At 38.2% G+C, this 16870-nt stretch overlaps 1 protein-coding gene across 1 annotated transcript; it reads left to right on the top strand.

The window, feature by feature from the left end:
• The first annotated feature begins 1805 nt into the window (after positions 1-1805).
• LOC106427234 lies at positions 1806-7068 on the top strand. Its single transcript, XM_022712156.2, has one exon. The coding sequence runs from the start codon at positions 2103-2105 to the stop codon at positions 5715-5717; it is 3615 nt and encodes a 1204-aa protein (XP_022567877.1). The 5' UTR covers positions 1806-2102; the 3' UTR covers positions 5718-7068.
• Positions 7069-16870: the final 9802 nt, after the last annotated feature.

The raw sequence follows: 16870 nt of genomic DNA, 5'->3' as shown, positions 1-16870 counted from the left end.
ATCTCAAGTTTCAACTGGAACAACACGTACTCTATGTATTTTATGAGATGGAAATTTCAAGCCAATCAACAATATAATAATTGAAGAAACAAATTAATAGTATTAGCACAGTTGTTATTTTTATACTTTCAAACCACGAAATGATTAAAAAATAGAAATTGGAATCAGTTACATTTGACTAAATAGTGATAATAATAATGATTTACAATAAATTGTCAGCATTGAAAATATAACGAAAAGGATAGAAAAGGTATTGTATCAACTGCCTTAATCTACGTGAAAGGTTCTAAAACGTCATATATAATCGAATGGAGGGAGTATTAATTAGCATCAATTATTTCAAGATGTTTAAGAAATGATGGACAAAAAAATAGGATAAATATAAATGATATATGAACTATGAATAGTACTTTGTAAAGCTGATTTAGATAACACATCTGCACATCCATTTCAAGTCCTTTTTTATGCTTAAATTCAATTTCTTTAGAGCAGTTATTCCACAAAAAGATCGTATGAAATATTGTTTTGATATTCAGATTTGTTTCTTGATTTTTAAGAAGATTGATAACTGTAAAAATGTATTTTTCGAATATGATATGTCTATAATCGAGTCCCTAACATGAGACAAGGTTGTTTAAAAAGTAAATAATTTTATTTTTCTTATATTATATAATAAATATATATTATTTACTGATAATAAAAATATAGTTATTCATCTATCACAAATATCTATGCAAATATGTGAATCAAGTACAACAATCAAACAACATAATGATTTCCACAAAGAAAATTTAACAAATATATTTATGTTATGTAGTCTTATTTTATATTCTTAAATAATGTAATACAATATTATATATTATTTTTTTAGAATTGAGAAATACATAAATCAGTTAGACAAATTAAGCGATAATTAGATAAATTTGATTTTTTTTTTGTCAGCCAAAAGTTTATTATTAACTAGTGTTAGTTATTTCAAGATGTTTAAGAAAGAATGGACAAAAAAATAGGATGGACATAAATGACATATGAACTATGAATAGTACTTTGTAAAGCTGACTTAGATAACACATCTGCACATCCATTTCCAGTCATTTTTATGCATAAATTCAATTTCTTCAGAGCAGTTATTCCACAAAGAGATCGTATGATATACTCCCTCCATTCTGTTTTAAAAGACGTTTTGGAAAGAAAAAAATATTTCAATATACTTGTCGTTTCGCAGAAAACAATGTAAATTATAGTGATAAAAGACTATAGTTACCCTATATTGGCTCCATTTCACGTGCTTTAGTATCTAAATTAATCAATTAATGAAGGATAAGAAAGGAATTGCATTTGATGCATTAATCTGTGTGAAAGTTTCTATAACGACATATAAAAGAAGACAGAGGGAGTATTGTTTTGATATTCAGATTTGTTTCTTGATTGTTAAGAAGATTGATAACTGTAAAAATGTCTCTTTCGAATATGATATGTCTATAACCGAATCTCCAACATGAGACAAGTTTGTTTAAAAAGTAAATAATTTCATTTTTCTTATATTATATAATAAATATATATTGTTTACTGATAATAAAAATATAGTTATTCATCTATCACGGATATATGCAAATATGCGAATCAAGTACAACAATCAAACAACATAATGATTTTCACAAAGAAAATTAAAAATATATATTTATGTTATGTAATCTTATTTTATATTCTTTAAATAATGTAATACAATATTATACATTATTTTTTAATAACTGAGAAATACATATAATATTTTATCCGCGCGTAGCGCGGTTAAAAACTCTAGTTCCTCTAAAAACTTTATTATAGAGTCATACATTAGAGCAAATCCATTTTAATAAAATTCTCTATTTAATAGAACTCTCTATTTTAGAGGAAAATATAAAAGCATACACTGTAGATGTTGGATTAAGCTTGAAGAAAAAAGGAAACTTGATAAATAAGTTAACTTCTAATCCTACCAAGTTATGGTTTAAAGGATTAGGAAATATGTTATACCTAATGAGTTTAGGAAATTTGTTTTATATATAAGGAGATGCAAGAGTGTTGCATAACTCATGAGTTGAGAGATTGGATGAGAGATTATGAATTGTGTGAGATTGAGAGAGCTTGAGGTTTTGAGTTATTTTTCTCAAGAGATTAATAAGAGAGTTATTCTTATTAAGCTTGATTGTGATTCATTGATTGTGATTCTATATGTGGTATCAGAGCTACAGGTTCAATACTGGACCTCTAATAAAGTTCAATCCCTAAAATTCAGATTTGAGCAAACGTTATGGGGAATTGTACTGGTTATGGCGTTCAAGTTAGATTCACTGGAGTCCTACACGGTCGAAGAGATGACGACAACGAGTAATATTGTGGTTCAATCTCAAGGAACCTTTGCAGATCGCAAGTCTATAAAGAAGATCGCAAGTGTTAAAAGGCATGATTCTGAAGCTGACAACGATGGCATAAAGAAATCGAAGAAGAGAAAGAAGCACAAAAGGGCTTCTGATGGAGATAAGATATTAAATACTGAAAGCTCCAAAGTTAGTGAAGGAAGTCGAAGACATGAGAAATCTCTGCTGCTGTATTATAAAAGGACAGGAAAATCTTGGAAGAGGGGTTACATGCTGAATGAAGTTAAAACCGATGAGGACAAGGGAGACGAAACTGACGAAGAAACTTCTGATACAGAGGAGGAGATCAGAGTTGTTAAAGTCTGTGAGTGGGTTGATCCTTTGGCTAAGTTATGGAACCGTGACCCTGAGTATCTAGATAGAGGGCAGAACGATGACGTTAAGAAGGAAAAGAAGGAAAAGAGCAGCAAGAAGGTGAAGCTAAGCGTGGAAGATGTCAAAATTGATAACCCTAATGCTGTATCGAAATTCAGAATCAATCCGTTGAGGGAGAAGCTTCAAGCCACGATTTTTGATATGGTTCTTGGTGGTGCTACAAATATTACTACTCATGGTCTAGATATCAATGACATCCAGTTAATTATCCAGTGTGAGTCTCCACGTGATATTGTGTGCACTCATGGCAGGATGATTGATATTCTTTGCACAAGCAGTGAAAAAATCACCAATCTGCAAAGGGCCACATTCTTGGTAATGTATGAAGCTGATCGTATGTTTGACATGGGTTTTGAGCCTCAAATTATTTGTATTATTCAAACTATTCGACATGATCAGCACACTGTGCTCTTTTCTGCCACTTTTCCACGTCAAGATGAAACTTTGGCACGTAAAGTCTTGAACAAGCCCATTGAAATACAGGTTGGTGGAAGGAGTGTTGTGAATAAGGATATAACACAGTTAGTTGAAGTCAGACCGAAGAGTGAGAGGTTCTTAAGACTGCTGGAAATTCTCGGGGAATGGTATGAGAAAAGAAAGATTTTGGTTTTTGTGCAGTCGCAGAAAAAATGTGATGCCTTGTTGAAGGATTTGTTTAAAAAGATTTATCATTGTATATCTCTTCACGGTGGTAACGAGCAGTCTGATCAGGAATCAACAATATCTGACTTTAAGAGCAATGTGTGCAATATATTGATTGCCACAAGTGTTGCAGCTAGGGGTATAGATGTGAAAGAGCTTGAGTTAGTTGTAAACTATGATGCTCCGAACCACTATGAATATTATGTGCATCGCATTGGCAGGACAGGAAGGGCAGAGCAGAAAGGCTGTGCTGTGACATTTATCTCTGAAGATGATGCAAAATATGCACCGTATTTAGTCAAGGCCCTGGAACTTTCGCTGCAGCCAATCCCCGATGATCTGAAAGAAATCGCTGACAGTTTCATTGCAAAGGTTAGACAGGGTACTGAACAAGCTCATGAAACTGGCTATGTAGATAGTGGCTTAAAATTCACCGAAGAGGAGGAAAAAGTTACGAAAGCAGCAAAGAAAGCACAAGCGAAAGAGTATGGGTTTGAGGAATATAAGTCTGACTCAGAAGATGAGATTGATGTTGTAAGAAAGGCATGTGTTGTTGGTGTTGATACCTCAGCGCACCAGGCTGCTCTTGCTCATATAGCCACCATTGCTGCTGCTGTTAAAGCTAATGCTGCTGCAATGAATCCTCCTGTGACTACAAACCAGTTGCTGCCGAATGGTGGTGGGCTTACCTCTCTACCAAAAGTTATAGCAAAGGATGAACCTATAGAAGAAAGCTCTCAGTTTTTGGTAGATAGTGATGATGCTTCAGACAAAGAAAGTGACACAAAAGAGCCACTGAGAACTAGAAAGAAAGCTTCACCAGCAGCAGGTTCTTCTGATGTGGAGGAAGGAAAAACAGAGAAGAATGTGAGACAGAGGACTGTTAAGAAAGATAAAGACGTGGAGGATGGTTTAGTCACTACTAGTAGTACATATGATGAGGTTAGTGATGCCGAGAAAGCCTTGGCTGTTAAAGCCACTGATGCCGACAATGAAGGAGAAGAGATTGATCTGAGCAAACATGAAAGCGAAGATATCAGTCACACGTACGGGTGGCCTCCTCTCGTGTGTTGTTTTGGATCTGCAAAGAATGTTTTTGTTCCATCAGGAAGGCCAGCAAACAGGTTTTTGGATTGCAAATTCAAAACCGTTGAGGCAAGGGTAGAGGCCTTTCATAGAAAAGAAGAAGAACTTAAGAAAGAACTCGAGATTGTCAAGAATCAACATGCTTCAGACTCAGCTGTTCTACTGTTGGTAACCCGAGAGCTAGAGAAAGTTAGCTTAAAACTGGCCGCAGCTAACGACGCCAAGAACCTGCCTCTGAGTCAAGAAGAAAATATTAGCAAGATGATTTCCATCCATGCAGAGAAAGAAACCATCTCCAACAAAGAGATAGATGTTTTGAAAAGTGAGCTTGAGAAAGCGAGAAGCTTTGAAGCAGAGGTTAAAGAACGAGATGAGATCATTGAGAAGATTGATGCTGCGAAAGAAGTTTTTAAAATGGCAAAGTCCCATGCGTACGGCTTTGCTGACCAGTGGTGTACCAAAGCCATAGAATTGGAGGAACAGTTGGAAGAAACCAACATGATGAAGAAATATGCCTCAGTCTCTCTGGTGTCTTTGATAAAACAGCTGGAAGGAAGCAATACACGACTGCAGGTTATGGAGTGTGAGGTGATTGCTCTCAAGGATAAGGCCAAGCTAATGGCGACGGTGGGGCTTAAGCAAAGTCAAGTTCTCAAGAAATCTGAACATCTACTCGAACCTGCGGAAGAGTTGTTATCTAAGGTTGAGAAAGAGGATATAAAATTAAAAACTAAGCTTGAAATTTTCAAGGATGAGAAGAGTAAGACCTTGTCAGAGCTGGAGAGGTCGAAAGAGGAAGAGGAGAAGAGTGAGCCAGATATGCAGAGTTTAGCTTCAGTTTTTCACCAAGCGTCAAGTGAGCGTGTGTTGAAAAACAGGTTGTTGAGTCTAGGTGGTCAGAATTACAAAACACGTGAAGAAGATAAGAAGCTGGTCATTAAGTCAACAAACGAGAAGTACGAGAAGATGCTTCACGAGGTGGAACAAACCAATAAACCGTTTGAGAGCTCAAGAGGTATTGTTGAAGATTTATTGAAAATGGAGTTCAAGCTTAAGGGGGAGAATGTTGGATTAAGCTTGAAGAAAAAAGGAAACTTGATAAATAAGTTAACTTCTAATCCTACCAAGTTATGGTTTAAAGGATTAGGAAATATGTTATACCTAATGAGTTTAGGAAATTTGTTTTATATATAAGGAGATGCAAGAGTGTTGCATAACTCATGAGTTGAGAGATTGGATGAGAGATTATGAATTGTGTGAGATTGAGAGAGCTTGAGGTTTTGAGTTATTTTCCTCAAGAGATTAATAAGAGAGTTATTCTTATTAAGCTTGATTGTGATTCATTGATTGTGATTCTATAGTAGATGCTCCAAGTTAGTCTGTGATGTATAGTTTGTTGAATGGTGATGGAAGCTCCACTTCACAGTTCTTCTTGGTACGTTTGTTCGTCCTTCTTCCCAATTTCTTTTCTTTTTCTAAATTCGTCAGTTAATTTCTGTGACTTTTCTATTGCTTATTAGTTTCTGCTTTATATGTTGTTTGAGGATGGTTTCTTTAAAGTTAGGGTTTTGATTTCAGTTGGAGTTTTTGTTCTCACCGTAATGCGATAAAGTCTTGTTTCTTTAAGCTGTTTTTATGTTTTGAGTTTTGAGTTTAATGTAGGATAGAAGAAGACAATGTTGTTGACCTGATCACATTGTTTCTGTTGTTGTAGATCCTAAAGGTGGGACCTACTTATGATGGCTGGTGGATTAACCCCATCTTCTTCCACCTCTGGGATCTTCTTCCAAGGAGATGATGAATCTCAAAGTTTCATCAACTCTCACTTCACTTCCTCTTACGGGACTTCCTCTAACTCCCTCTAATGGGCCAGGACCTTATGACAAATAGCATCTGCGCTCTAAGGTTAATGCAGTACTTGTATCATCAGCGGGAAAGACCTTCTGTGAGTATGCATGTTGTCCTCAGGCTTTTTTTTTTAAATCTATGTGTATACTAGAAAAAAGCTCTTGACATATACTGATTTTGTATTGCTTATTGAAAGAAATTCGTGACGGAGTATTTTTCCTCTCGTGCAAAGAAAAGGTGGTGTCTCTCTCATTAAGATAATGTGGGGGCATACCGCACTTGGCGTTTCTCCTCAGGCAGCCACGGTTTGTCTCCCCCACCTGTTTCTTTTTAGTTGTCTGTGCGTGTCTACACTCTAAAACGTGACTAAATCAGTGTATAGATGTATTTTTGAACTTGCAAGTTTATCATAGTATGTAATCAAGTTTATCTTGTGATTTGTGCAGAAGCAACTTTTGATGTGTTGCCGAAATCAAATATGCAAGTGACGAGCTTCTTTATTTGAGTGGTGAAGGCCACCTTCGGATTATATTCTCCCAAGAGCTAAAGTTTCCAAAGAGCTTTTACTTCCAAACAACTTTATTTGTTATATGTAATAAAGTAGTTTAGCTTATCCGTATGCTTTTCACAAGATTCTCTCATGAGAGTTCTGTACTCGTCGACATGAAGAACTACTTCCTCGCCGCCTTGTAGCCCCACATGTAATATTCTTTTTGCAATCTTTCAAACTCTATGTGGAATACCTGTAAGAATATTTTATATTCTGTGTGACCTATGTGTCTATTGGTTTAATATAAGGTTCAAGTTCATATTAATATTTTATATTCTAATATAAGAGTTGATACCGTGATGGATCGGTTTCGAGTAATGAGTTAGAATATGGGTGTATTGTTAACCCTCCTGCTTTACCTTGGCTTATAAATATCCTTAATCCTATGATTATACACATATATATACAAGGTAGTAATAATAGAATATATTACCATAATGTAATATATATGTGAGTATATGTTGTAGTTCGGTTATAAAGAAGAGTTGTGTTACAAACATCCGTTTGATGGATATAAACCAACACGTCTCTTAGATTATTATAAAAGGACTCGTACTCCTTTTATCAATATGACGTGAAGTCTCTTTACAACACTACACTAATATCTAAAAGAGGAGATTAAGGAAGGTTTGGGATTTCCTGTCCATCAAGGAAATCATCAAAGAGAAGGTTAAAGAGGAGAAGATCAATTGGTGGGATTGCATCCAAGCATGGATCAAGGTTAGTATTTCTACCTTCTTTAGAAATGTGTTAGGGTTGAATTAAATCAAATCTAGATCAGTTCTTGGTGTTGAAATAAATTAACATGTGGTATCAGAGCCAGGTTGATTTGTTTAATTCACCGTTAATGAACGTATGGCGTCAAGTGTGTGTTCATGATCGTCGTTGCGCTAAAATTCTGAATGCATTAGAAAGTCGCGTTGTTTCGTAATTGTTTAGAAGTAACTAACGTAGCATGCATGATTAAGTGATTCTGGAATTTTGTCAACATGTGCATTCGTGAGTTTGTCTTTTTTGCATCATGCGGTAGAGTTTACGGTTGTAATCATTAAGGCACATGCATAAATTAATTATTTCAATCTAGAATAAATTCTCCCTTGTTCATGAACATATACGGTATCAACCGTTTTAAAGAGTGTCCATGAGATTTGTTTTAAATCACAATAATTAATTTGGCCTTAAAGTAAGGCATCGTAAGAGAAAATAACGTATATAATGATTTGGTATCACAAGATCAAGTACGTTATTCTCGTAATGATTTACGATGGCATATGCTTTTACGTGTATGGAATCTTTGATAGCATATGCATAAACCGTTAGCACATGGCAATTCATTTAGTGTGCATAAACATGAATTATCTATCAAAGCAAATGCATATTTGATTTAATTAATATGATATGTTGTAACTGTCATGTTTTGGTTAATGGAGTTTTCGTCAACGCCAACACCATCGAACATAAGACAACGATACGACATAATTAAATATGTGCTTACTTAAGGTTTATTTTATTAAATTAAAATATTAATTAAACAAAAAAGAAAAATGCTTCCGCTCTTTTTGATAATAAGTAATTGTGTTATGAAATATTAACACAATTTAAGTAGTTTTCCCTTAGATATTTTAATGTTTATATGTATATAATATGATAGTCACCAAAGTGACCTTGTTATATTACATATAGATATTAAAAAAAAAAAAAAAAAAGAACTATAGAATTTATAATTGATCTTGATCAAGGATGCTAAATGACATAAAAGTTTGATTAATCAATTAAATTATTATTTATATTTTAGGAGATCACCCAAAGGTGGATCATTAAATATAATTAATAATAAGAAAATAATTAATCATTTTTTCTACTATAGTGAATAATATGTATATCCAAAGATAACATATTTATTTGACTAATGTTGATTTGATTAATATTAAAGTATATATAATTAGCATCAGTGAAAGTACTTATATTTAAATATTGCCCAAAGGTTATTTAAAATATAAGTGTTAAAGTTTCTATTAGTCTGAATATATATTAAAGTCTCAAAGCACTAACGGGTAAACATGTATGAATGCTTGCAGCTTCATCAAATGTGTTTGCATCTGCTAACTCTGTGGTAAAGTTTAATGGCCTCAACTATGGTGAGTGGTTCGAGCAAATCCGGTTTACACTGGGTGTAATGGCTTTGGACTCCGCCATACTAACTGATGAGGAACCCTCAGCTATTACAGTAGATAGCTCTGAATCTGAAAAGTCTCGTTATGAGAGATGGGAGCGATCTAACAGGCTGAGCTTGAACCTTATGAGGTTGACGATGGCAGAAAGTATTAAGCCATCGATGCCTAAGACAGAGAAAGCAAGGGAATTCATAGAGAAAATTAAGGAGTGTTCACAATCGGAATTGGCTGACAAGTCGATTGTAGGAAGTCTCATGAATGAGCTAACTACAAAGAAGTTTGACTGGTCTCAGCCAATCCATGATCATTTGACGCACATGTCTAATCTGGCAGCAAAGTTAACGACCTTAGGAATGGAGGTACATGAGCAATTCTTGGTCCAATTCATCATGAACTCTCTACCTCTTGAATTTAGCCAGTTCCAGGTGAATTACAACACCATTAAGGATAAATGGAACTTTAAAGAATTAAAGGCTATGCTAATTCAAGAGGAGGGGAGACTAAGGAAGATGAAAGATCAAGTTGCTAACCTCGTAGGTCTTGGAAGTGTCAGTAGCAGCAAAAGAACATCAAGTAAGAAGGACAAAAGGAATGTTAAAAACTTCGTGAAAGGACCTCAAAGTCAAATCCAGAAGGAAAAGAAGTGTTTCTTTTGTAAGCAAGTAGGACACTTCAAGAAGGATTGTCCTAAAAGGAAGGACTGGTTCGACAAGAAAGGTAAACATTACAGCTTTGTTTGCTATGAAATGAATCTTGTTGAAGTTCCTAATAATACTTGGTGGTTAGATTCTGGTGCTACTACTCATGTGTCTCATATTAAACAGGGATTCAGTTCGATCCAGCCCATAAGAGGACCTGAACAGTACTTGTTCATGGGAAACAGGATGAAGGCACAAATAGAAGGAATTGGGACGTATAGATTGATCTTGGACACTGGAAGTCATGTGGATCTTGAAGGGTGTCTCTATGTACCTGAGTGTGCTAGAAATCTTGTTTCTGTTAGTAGGTTGGACAATTTAGGATTTAGTATTAAGGTTGCACATGGTGTTTTCACATTGTACCGAAATGATTACTTTTATGGTAGTGGTATTTTATTTGATTCACTTTATAAATTCAACCTTGATGCAAAGTTTTCTGAATCCCTATTTAATGTTGAAAATCGAGGCATTAAGCGTAGCGCAATTAATGAAAGTTCTGCTTTCTTGTGGCATCAACGACTAGGTCATATTTCCAAAGAAAGAATTAAGAGGTTAATAAAGAATGAAATTCTGCCTCAGTTGGATTTCAGTGACTTAGATGTATGCATAGACTGCATTAAGGGAAAGCAGACGAAACATACTTTAAAGAAACCAGCCACAAGAAGCACTCAGCTTCTTGAGTTAATACACACCGATATATGTGGCCCTTTCGATGCTCCTTCATGGAGTGGCGAAAAATATTTCATCACATTTATTGATGATTACTCACGGTATGGATATACCTATCTACTGCATGAAAAGTCTAAGTCTGTGAATGTCCTAGAGGTATTCATTGACGAGGTGGAAAGGCAGTTAGATAAAAAGGTTAAAATAGTGAGATCTGATAGAGGTGGTGAATTTTATGGAAAATTCGATGAAAGTGGACAATGTCCTGGTCCATTTGCAAAGTTACTTGAAAGTAGGGGCATATGTGCACAATACACAATGCCTGGTACTCCTCAGCAGAATGGTGTAGCTGAGAGGCGGAACCGTACTTTAATAGAGATGGTTAGGAGCATGTTGAGTAATTGCTCATTACCCCTTTCTTTGTGGATATATGCATTAAGAACTGCAACGTATGTTCTGAACCGGGTTCCTAGTAAGGCAGTTCCTAAGACTCCTTATGAGCTGTGGACGGGAAGGAAACCTAGTTTAAGACATCTACGTGTGTGGGGTTGTCCAGCAGAAGTAAGGCTATATAATCCACATGAAAAGAAACTTGATTCTAGGACTGTTAGTGGATTTTTCATTGGCTATCCTGAGAAATCAAAGGGGTATACATTTTATTGTCCTAACCATAGTACGAGAATAGTTGATTCGGGTAATGCTAGGTTCATTGAAAACGGTGAAACTAGTGGGAGTGGTGAACCACGAAAAGTGGACATTAATGAAGTTCAGGTTGAAGTTCCTTCACCTGTAGTTCCACCTGAAGTAGTTGTTCCTATTGTTCCATCAGACTCTAATGACACAATAGGACAACATAATGATGAGCCAATCCCACTAGCTGAAAATACTGTTGATGAACATGTCATAATTCAAGAAGAGAATAGTGAACCACAAATACCTGTAAGGCGATCTGGAAGAGAAAGAAGATCTGCCATTTCAAACGATTACGTGGTTTACACTATTGAAAATGAATGTGACTTAAGCATGGATGACGATCCGATCTCATTCAAAATGGCCATGGAAAGTGACAATTCTGAAGAGTGGTTTGATGCCTCAAAAGAAGAAATGAAATCTATGGATGATAATCATGTATGGGACTTAGTAGAGTTGCCCGATGGTTTCAAAACCATTGGTTGTAAATGGGTCTATAAGACTAAACGTGACTCGAATTGGAAACCTGAAAGACGCAAGTCTCGTCTTGTTGCTAAAGGTTTCACCCAGAAAGATGGCATTGACTATAAAGAGACCTTCTCTCCAGTTTCAAAGAAGGATTCTCTTAGAATTGTTTTGGCTTTGGTGGCTCATTATGATCTTGAGCTTCACCAGATGGATGTGAAAACCGCCTTTCTGAATGGAGATCTTGAGGAGGAAGTATATATGGACCAACCAGAAGGATTCGTGGTCACAGGAAAAGAAAATTTGGTGTGTAAGCTGAGAAAGTCAATATATGGACTAAAACAAGCTTCTCGACAATGGTATATAAAGTTTAATGATACCATCACATCATATGGTTTTGTAGAGATCATTGTTGATCGATGTATCTACATTAAGATCAGTGGGAGTAAGTTTGTGATTTTAGTCCTATATGTTGATGATATCTTGCTTGCTGCAAATGACATGGGTATGTTACATGATGTGAAGAAGTATCTCTCTAAGAACTTTGAAATGAAAGATATGGGTGAGGCATCTTATGTGATCGGGATAGAAATATTTCGAGATAGATCACAAGGACTGTTAAGTTTGTCTCAGGAAGGATATATCAATAAGATCTTAAAGAGATATAAAATGGAGAAATGCTCTGCAGGAATAACTCCAATTCAGAAGGGGGACAAGTTCAGTAAAATGCAATGTCCTAAAAATGAATTGGAGCGTAAAGAAATGGAAAGAATTCCCTATGCATCGGTGGTTGGGAGTTTGAACTACGTTCAAACATGTACTCGACCTGATATCAACTTTGCTGTTGGAATGTTGGGTCGATATCAAAGTAATCCCGGAATGGACCACTGGAAAGCTGCAAAGAAGGTTCTCAGGTACTTGCAAGGCACCAAAGAGAACATGCTTACATATAGGAGATCTGATCAGCTGGAAGTCATTGGATATTCAGATTCAGACTATGCCGGATGCGTTGATAGCAGAAAATCGACGTTTGGCTACTTGTTCCTATTAGCTGGGGGAGCAATATCATGGAAGAGTGGAAAGCAGTCTGTCATTGCTACTTCCACTATGGAGGCTGAATTTGTGGCATGCTTTGAGGCTACAATTCATGCACTATGGTTGCGGAACTTTATCTCAGGGCTTCGGATTGTCGACACTATAGCCAAGCCGCTGAGAATTTACTGCGATAATTCTGCAGCTGTCTTCTTTTCGAAGAACGACAAGTACTCGAAGGGTGCTAAGCACATGGAGTTAAAGTACCTGTCTGTTAAAGAAGAAGTTCAGAAACAGAGAGTGTCATTCGAGCACATAAGGACGGACATGATGGTAGCGGATCCGCTAACTAAAGGTTTACCACCCAAGGCGTTCAATGGCCATGTAGAACGTATGGGTATTATAGATAAGGCTTTGCTATTTTAGTTATGGGATGCTCATTATGTATTTGACACTGAGAATTCACATAAAGTTATGTTTCTGATTTATTTATTATGTTATCATTAAAGTATGTGTATACACTTATGGTTTGTAGATAACATATGGTTGGTTTGAGAAATAAAAGTTTTTCTCATATAAGGTTTGATATAAAATTAGAATTGATTTGTGATACATGGAAGGGACTATGTCGTTTAATGGCATACAACCGCCATGATTCGATCAATCCAAATTTTAATAAAGATCAAGTGAACTCGATAGAAAAGTGCACATTAAAGTTATTGAACCCTTAAGTCGATACAAAGGTCAAGTGGGAGAATGTAAGAATATTTTATATTCTGTGTGACCTATGTGTCTATTGGTTTAATATAAGGTTCAAGTTCATATTAATATTTTATATTCTAATATAAGAGTTGATACCGTGATGGATCGGTTTCGAGTAATGAGTTAGAATATGGGTGTATTGTTAACCCTCCTGCTTTACCTTGGCTTATAAATATCCTTAATCCTATGATTATACACATATATATACAAGGTAGTAATAATAGAATATATTACCATAATGTAATATATATGTGAGTATATGTTGTAGTTCGGTTATAAAGAAGAGTTGTGTTACAAACATCCGTTTGATGGATATAAACCAACACGTCTCTTAGATTATTATAAAAGGACTCGTACTCCTTTTATCAATATGACGTGAAGTCTCTTTACAACACTACACTAATATCTAAAAGAGGAGATTAAGGAAGGTTTGGGATTTCCTGTCCATCAAGGAAATCATCAAAGAGAAGGTTAAAGAGGAGAAGATCAATTGGTGGGATTGCATCCAAGCATGGATCAAGGTTAGTATTTCTACCTTCTTTAGAAATGTGTTAGGGTTGAATTAAATCAAATCTAGATCAGTTCTTGGTGTTGAAATAAATTAACAATACCTTTCTCAGAGATTTTGTAATTAATATCTTGTCTCCATGGTTTGTTCAGGTGAACCAATTGCTTCAGGTTTCTGAGAAGTGCCAGAGCACAATCGTTCAAAGTGGACCAGATGGGATTCTTCAGCATGATTTGCAGGCAAATAGCAACATGTGAGCCTAGACAACTTCTACCTTTCTTTGTTTCTTTCAATCATATCCATTTTCATTATTTGTTGCATTTTCTACGGTGATTAAGTAAGTTTCTTTGCTTATACAAATTATAATTTTTAAAAAAAAAATTGATTTTAGCTTAATAGAGACAAATATAATATGTTTATTGATAACAAGTCCTTTTGCTCCAGGGTCATGGCTGCTGGACGCCAACTAGCGAAAAGCTTGGAGTCACATTCGCTCAATGACATGGGCTTTTCCAAACGATATGTTCGGTGTTGTAGGAGATGGATTACATACCTCCACAAGGCCCATCAAATAACAGGCCCTAGCCCGACAAGGTCGATCGAGCTTAGTCGGCTTAGCGGCTAGAGCCGTCGGCTCGACCCTAGAGTACTTTAAGCCGGTCAGCTAAGCCGATCAGCTATACTCGACTTGGACGAAACAGTACCAAGGCCCACATACTCGGCCTTTGGGCGACAAGGCCCAAAGGACAGGCGCGATTAGGGCATCACGCACAAGGGCACTATAAGAGAGAAGGAGGAGGCAACGAAAGGAGGACATTTTGGACACATCACACACTAAGCGGCTAGATTTAGGGTTTCCTAATCATCTCTTTGATCTTGTCGTTTAAACCTTTGATCTTGTCTCCTTACCTTTGATCAGTCTTGTAACCCATTGTGTTGATTCTAATAAAAACGTCTTTAGTCACCCCATTTCCTAAGTTCATCATTCTAATCAACCGAATCCTGTACAAACAATTGGCGCCCACCGTGGGGCAGACTAAAGCAACGTTCTAGATCTACATGGCTCAAGACGACGCCGCCTTCGGCGCCCCAGGCGAGGAACCGACGCCTACGCCTGCGGCCGCGCCGCCCATCACCTCAGATTTCATGAACTCCGTCATGGCTCGATTCGCTCGCCAAGACGAAGTCCAAAAGACAACCAACGACCAACTCGCTGCGTTGGTCGCGGCGCTCACAGCTCCTGAGGGACAAACGAGCCGTCCCCAGCAGATACGCCGCCGCCTCTTCAACACAAACCCTACGGCAACCGGAGTCGACCATATCTCTGACGACTCGGAGCCTAACGAAGCCCTTCTCGCAGACGCTCTCCCAGCAGGCTCAGATCTCACGACAATACGCGAGCTCGCCGAGCTCAAACTCAGCCTTCAACAAATGGGAGAAAAGATCCACCAAGTAACCAGCGCAGCTCCGCAAATAGAGAGTGTACTCGCCGCAACCTCGCGTACTCCTTTTACTCGCGCGCTAACTAGCGTCCAACTCGGAAAGATAGAAAAGCTGCGCTTACCCGAGTATAAGCCCGGCGGAGACCCGGTGGAGCATATGACCGCTTTTAACATCGCCATGGCGCGAGCTCGACTCCCCGACGACGAAAGGGACGCAGGTTACTGCCAGCTGTTCGTCGAGACTCTCCACGAGCAAGCCCTGACATGGTTCTCCCAGTTGGAAGAGAACTCAATCGGATGCTTCCGCGACTTATCAGCAGCTTTTCTCAAGACATACATCATGTTCACAAAGCGCAGCGCCACCGCATCCAGCCTATGGAACCTCAATCAGAAAAAGGACCAGAGCTTGCGCGAGTACATGGAGAAATTCAAAGCCGTAGTGTCGAAGATTGAGATCCCAGACGGAATTGCTATCGACGCCTTGCGCAACACCTTGTGGGTCCACTCCAAGTTCCGAGAAGACCTGTACCAGAACCCAACCAAGTCGCTCCAAGACGCTATCGCACGCTCCGATAACTTCATCCGAATGGAGGAGGACACCAACGCAATCCTCAGCAAGATGAGCGCGCCCAAGGCTCCAGCGGCTAAGAACGCAAATGCGCGACAAGAACCGCGCCAACACGCTCCAAACGACAAAAACGGTCGCAAAGACGGTTACATGTATGTCGTTAACGAGAATAACACACCAATCTCCACTCTCGTAGTTCGCGGGGAGGGGTGGAACAAGTGGGTAAGAGAACTCGAGTCGTCCGACCAAAAAGTCGATTCTGTTTGCACCACCCAACCCGCAGCGGGAGCCGGATCAGCAGCAGGTCCTTCCCGGACTGTCGACCTCACCAAACATTGCAAGTATCACGACGTCAAAGGACACGATACCTCAGAATGCAAATCTCTCTACGCACATTACCTCTCGTCCCTTGCAAGCGGCGAGTTTAAGTTTGAGCCATTGAAAGCCAAACCAAAGAACGGCAAGAGCTGGAGCAAGAATAAAGAAAGAAGGGCCCAGCGCAAAGCCACTGGCAAAGGCCGACAAAACGACGCTCCGCAACGAGACGACGAGGATGAAACCCCAAGGGATAACGGCGGGGGAGACTCCTCAGCCGACGAAGAGCATCCGGCTAATCGCAGACGCATTGAGGTTATACTCTCTCAGCAATCCTTGTCGTCCGACGAAGATAACGACGAGTCGCCCGTACTCGGAGACCTGAGAGATAGCCTTAAACGGAAGCTCGAACCGGAAAATGGAGGCGATTCCACTCGCAGAGATCTCCGGACGATGCTGGATGCACGGAAGTCTCGGCGCATCTCGACAAGCAATGGCAACAACAACGAAGGCCCAATTAGCGACCTCCGAGATAAACTCAATGCCAGAGCAGGCGATCTCCGCGTAAAGCTCAACCGTTCAAAACCAACAGACTTACGACGACAGTTGGAGCGAGCTAAAGGTCAGCC

Source organism: Brassica napus, chromosome A6 (assembly GCF_020379485.1).
Source record: "Brassica napus cultivar Da-Ae chromosome A6, Da-Ae, whole genome shotgun sequence".
Lineage (NCBI taxonomy): Eukaryota > Viridiplantae > Streptophyta > Magnoliopsida > Brassicales > Brassicaceae > Brassica > Brassica napus.
This window is presented reverse-complemented; position numbering and strand designations above follow the sequence as displayed.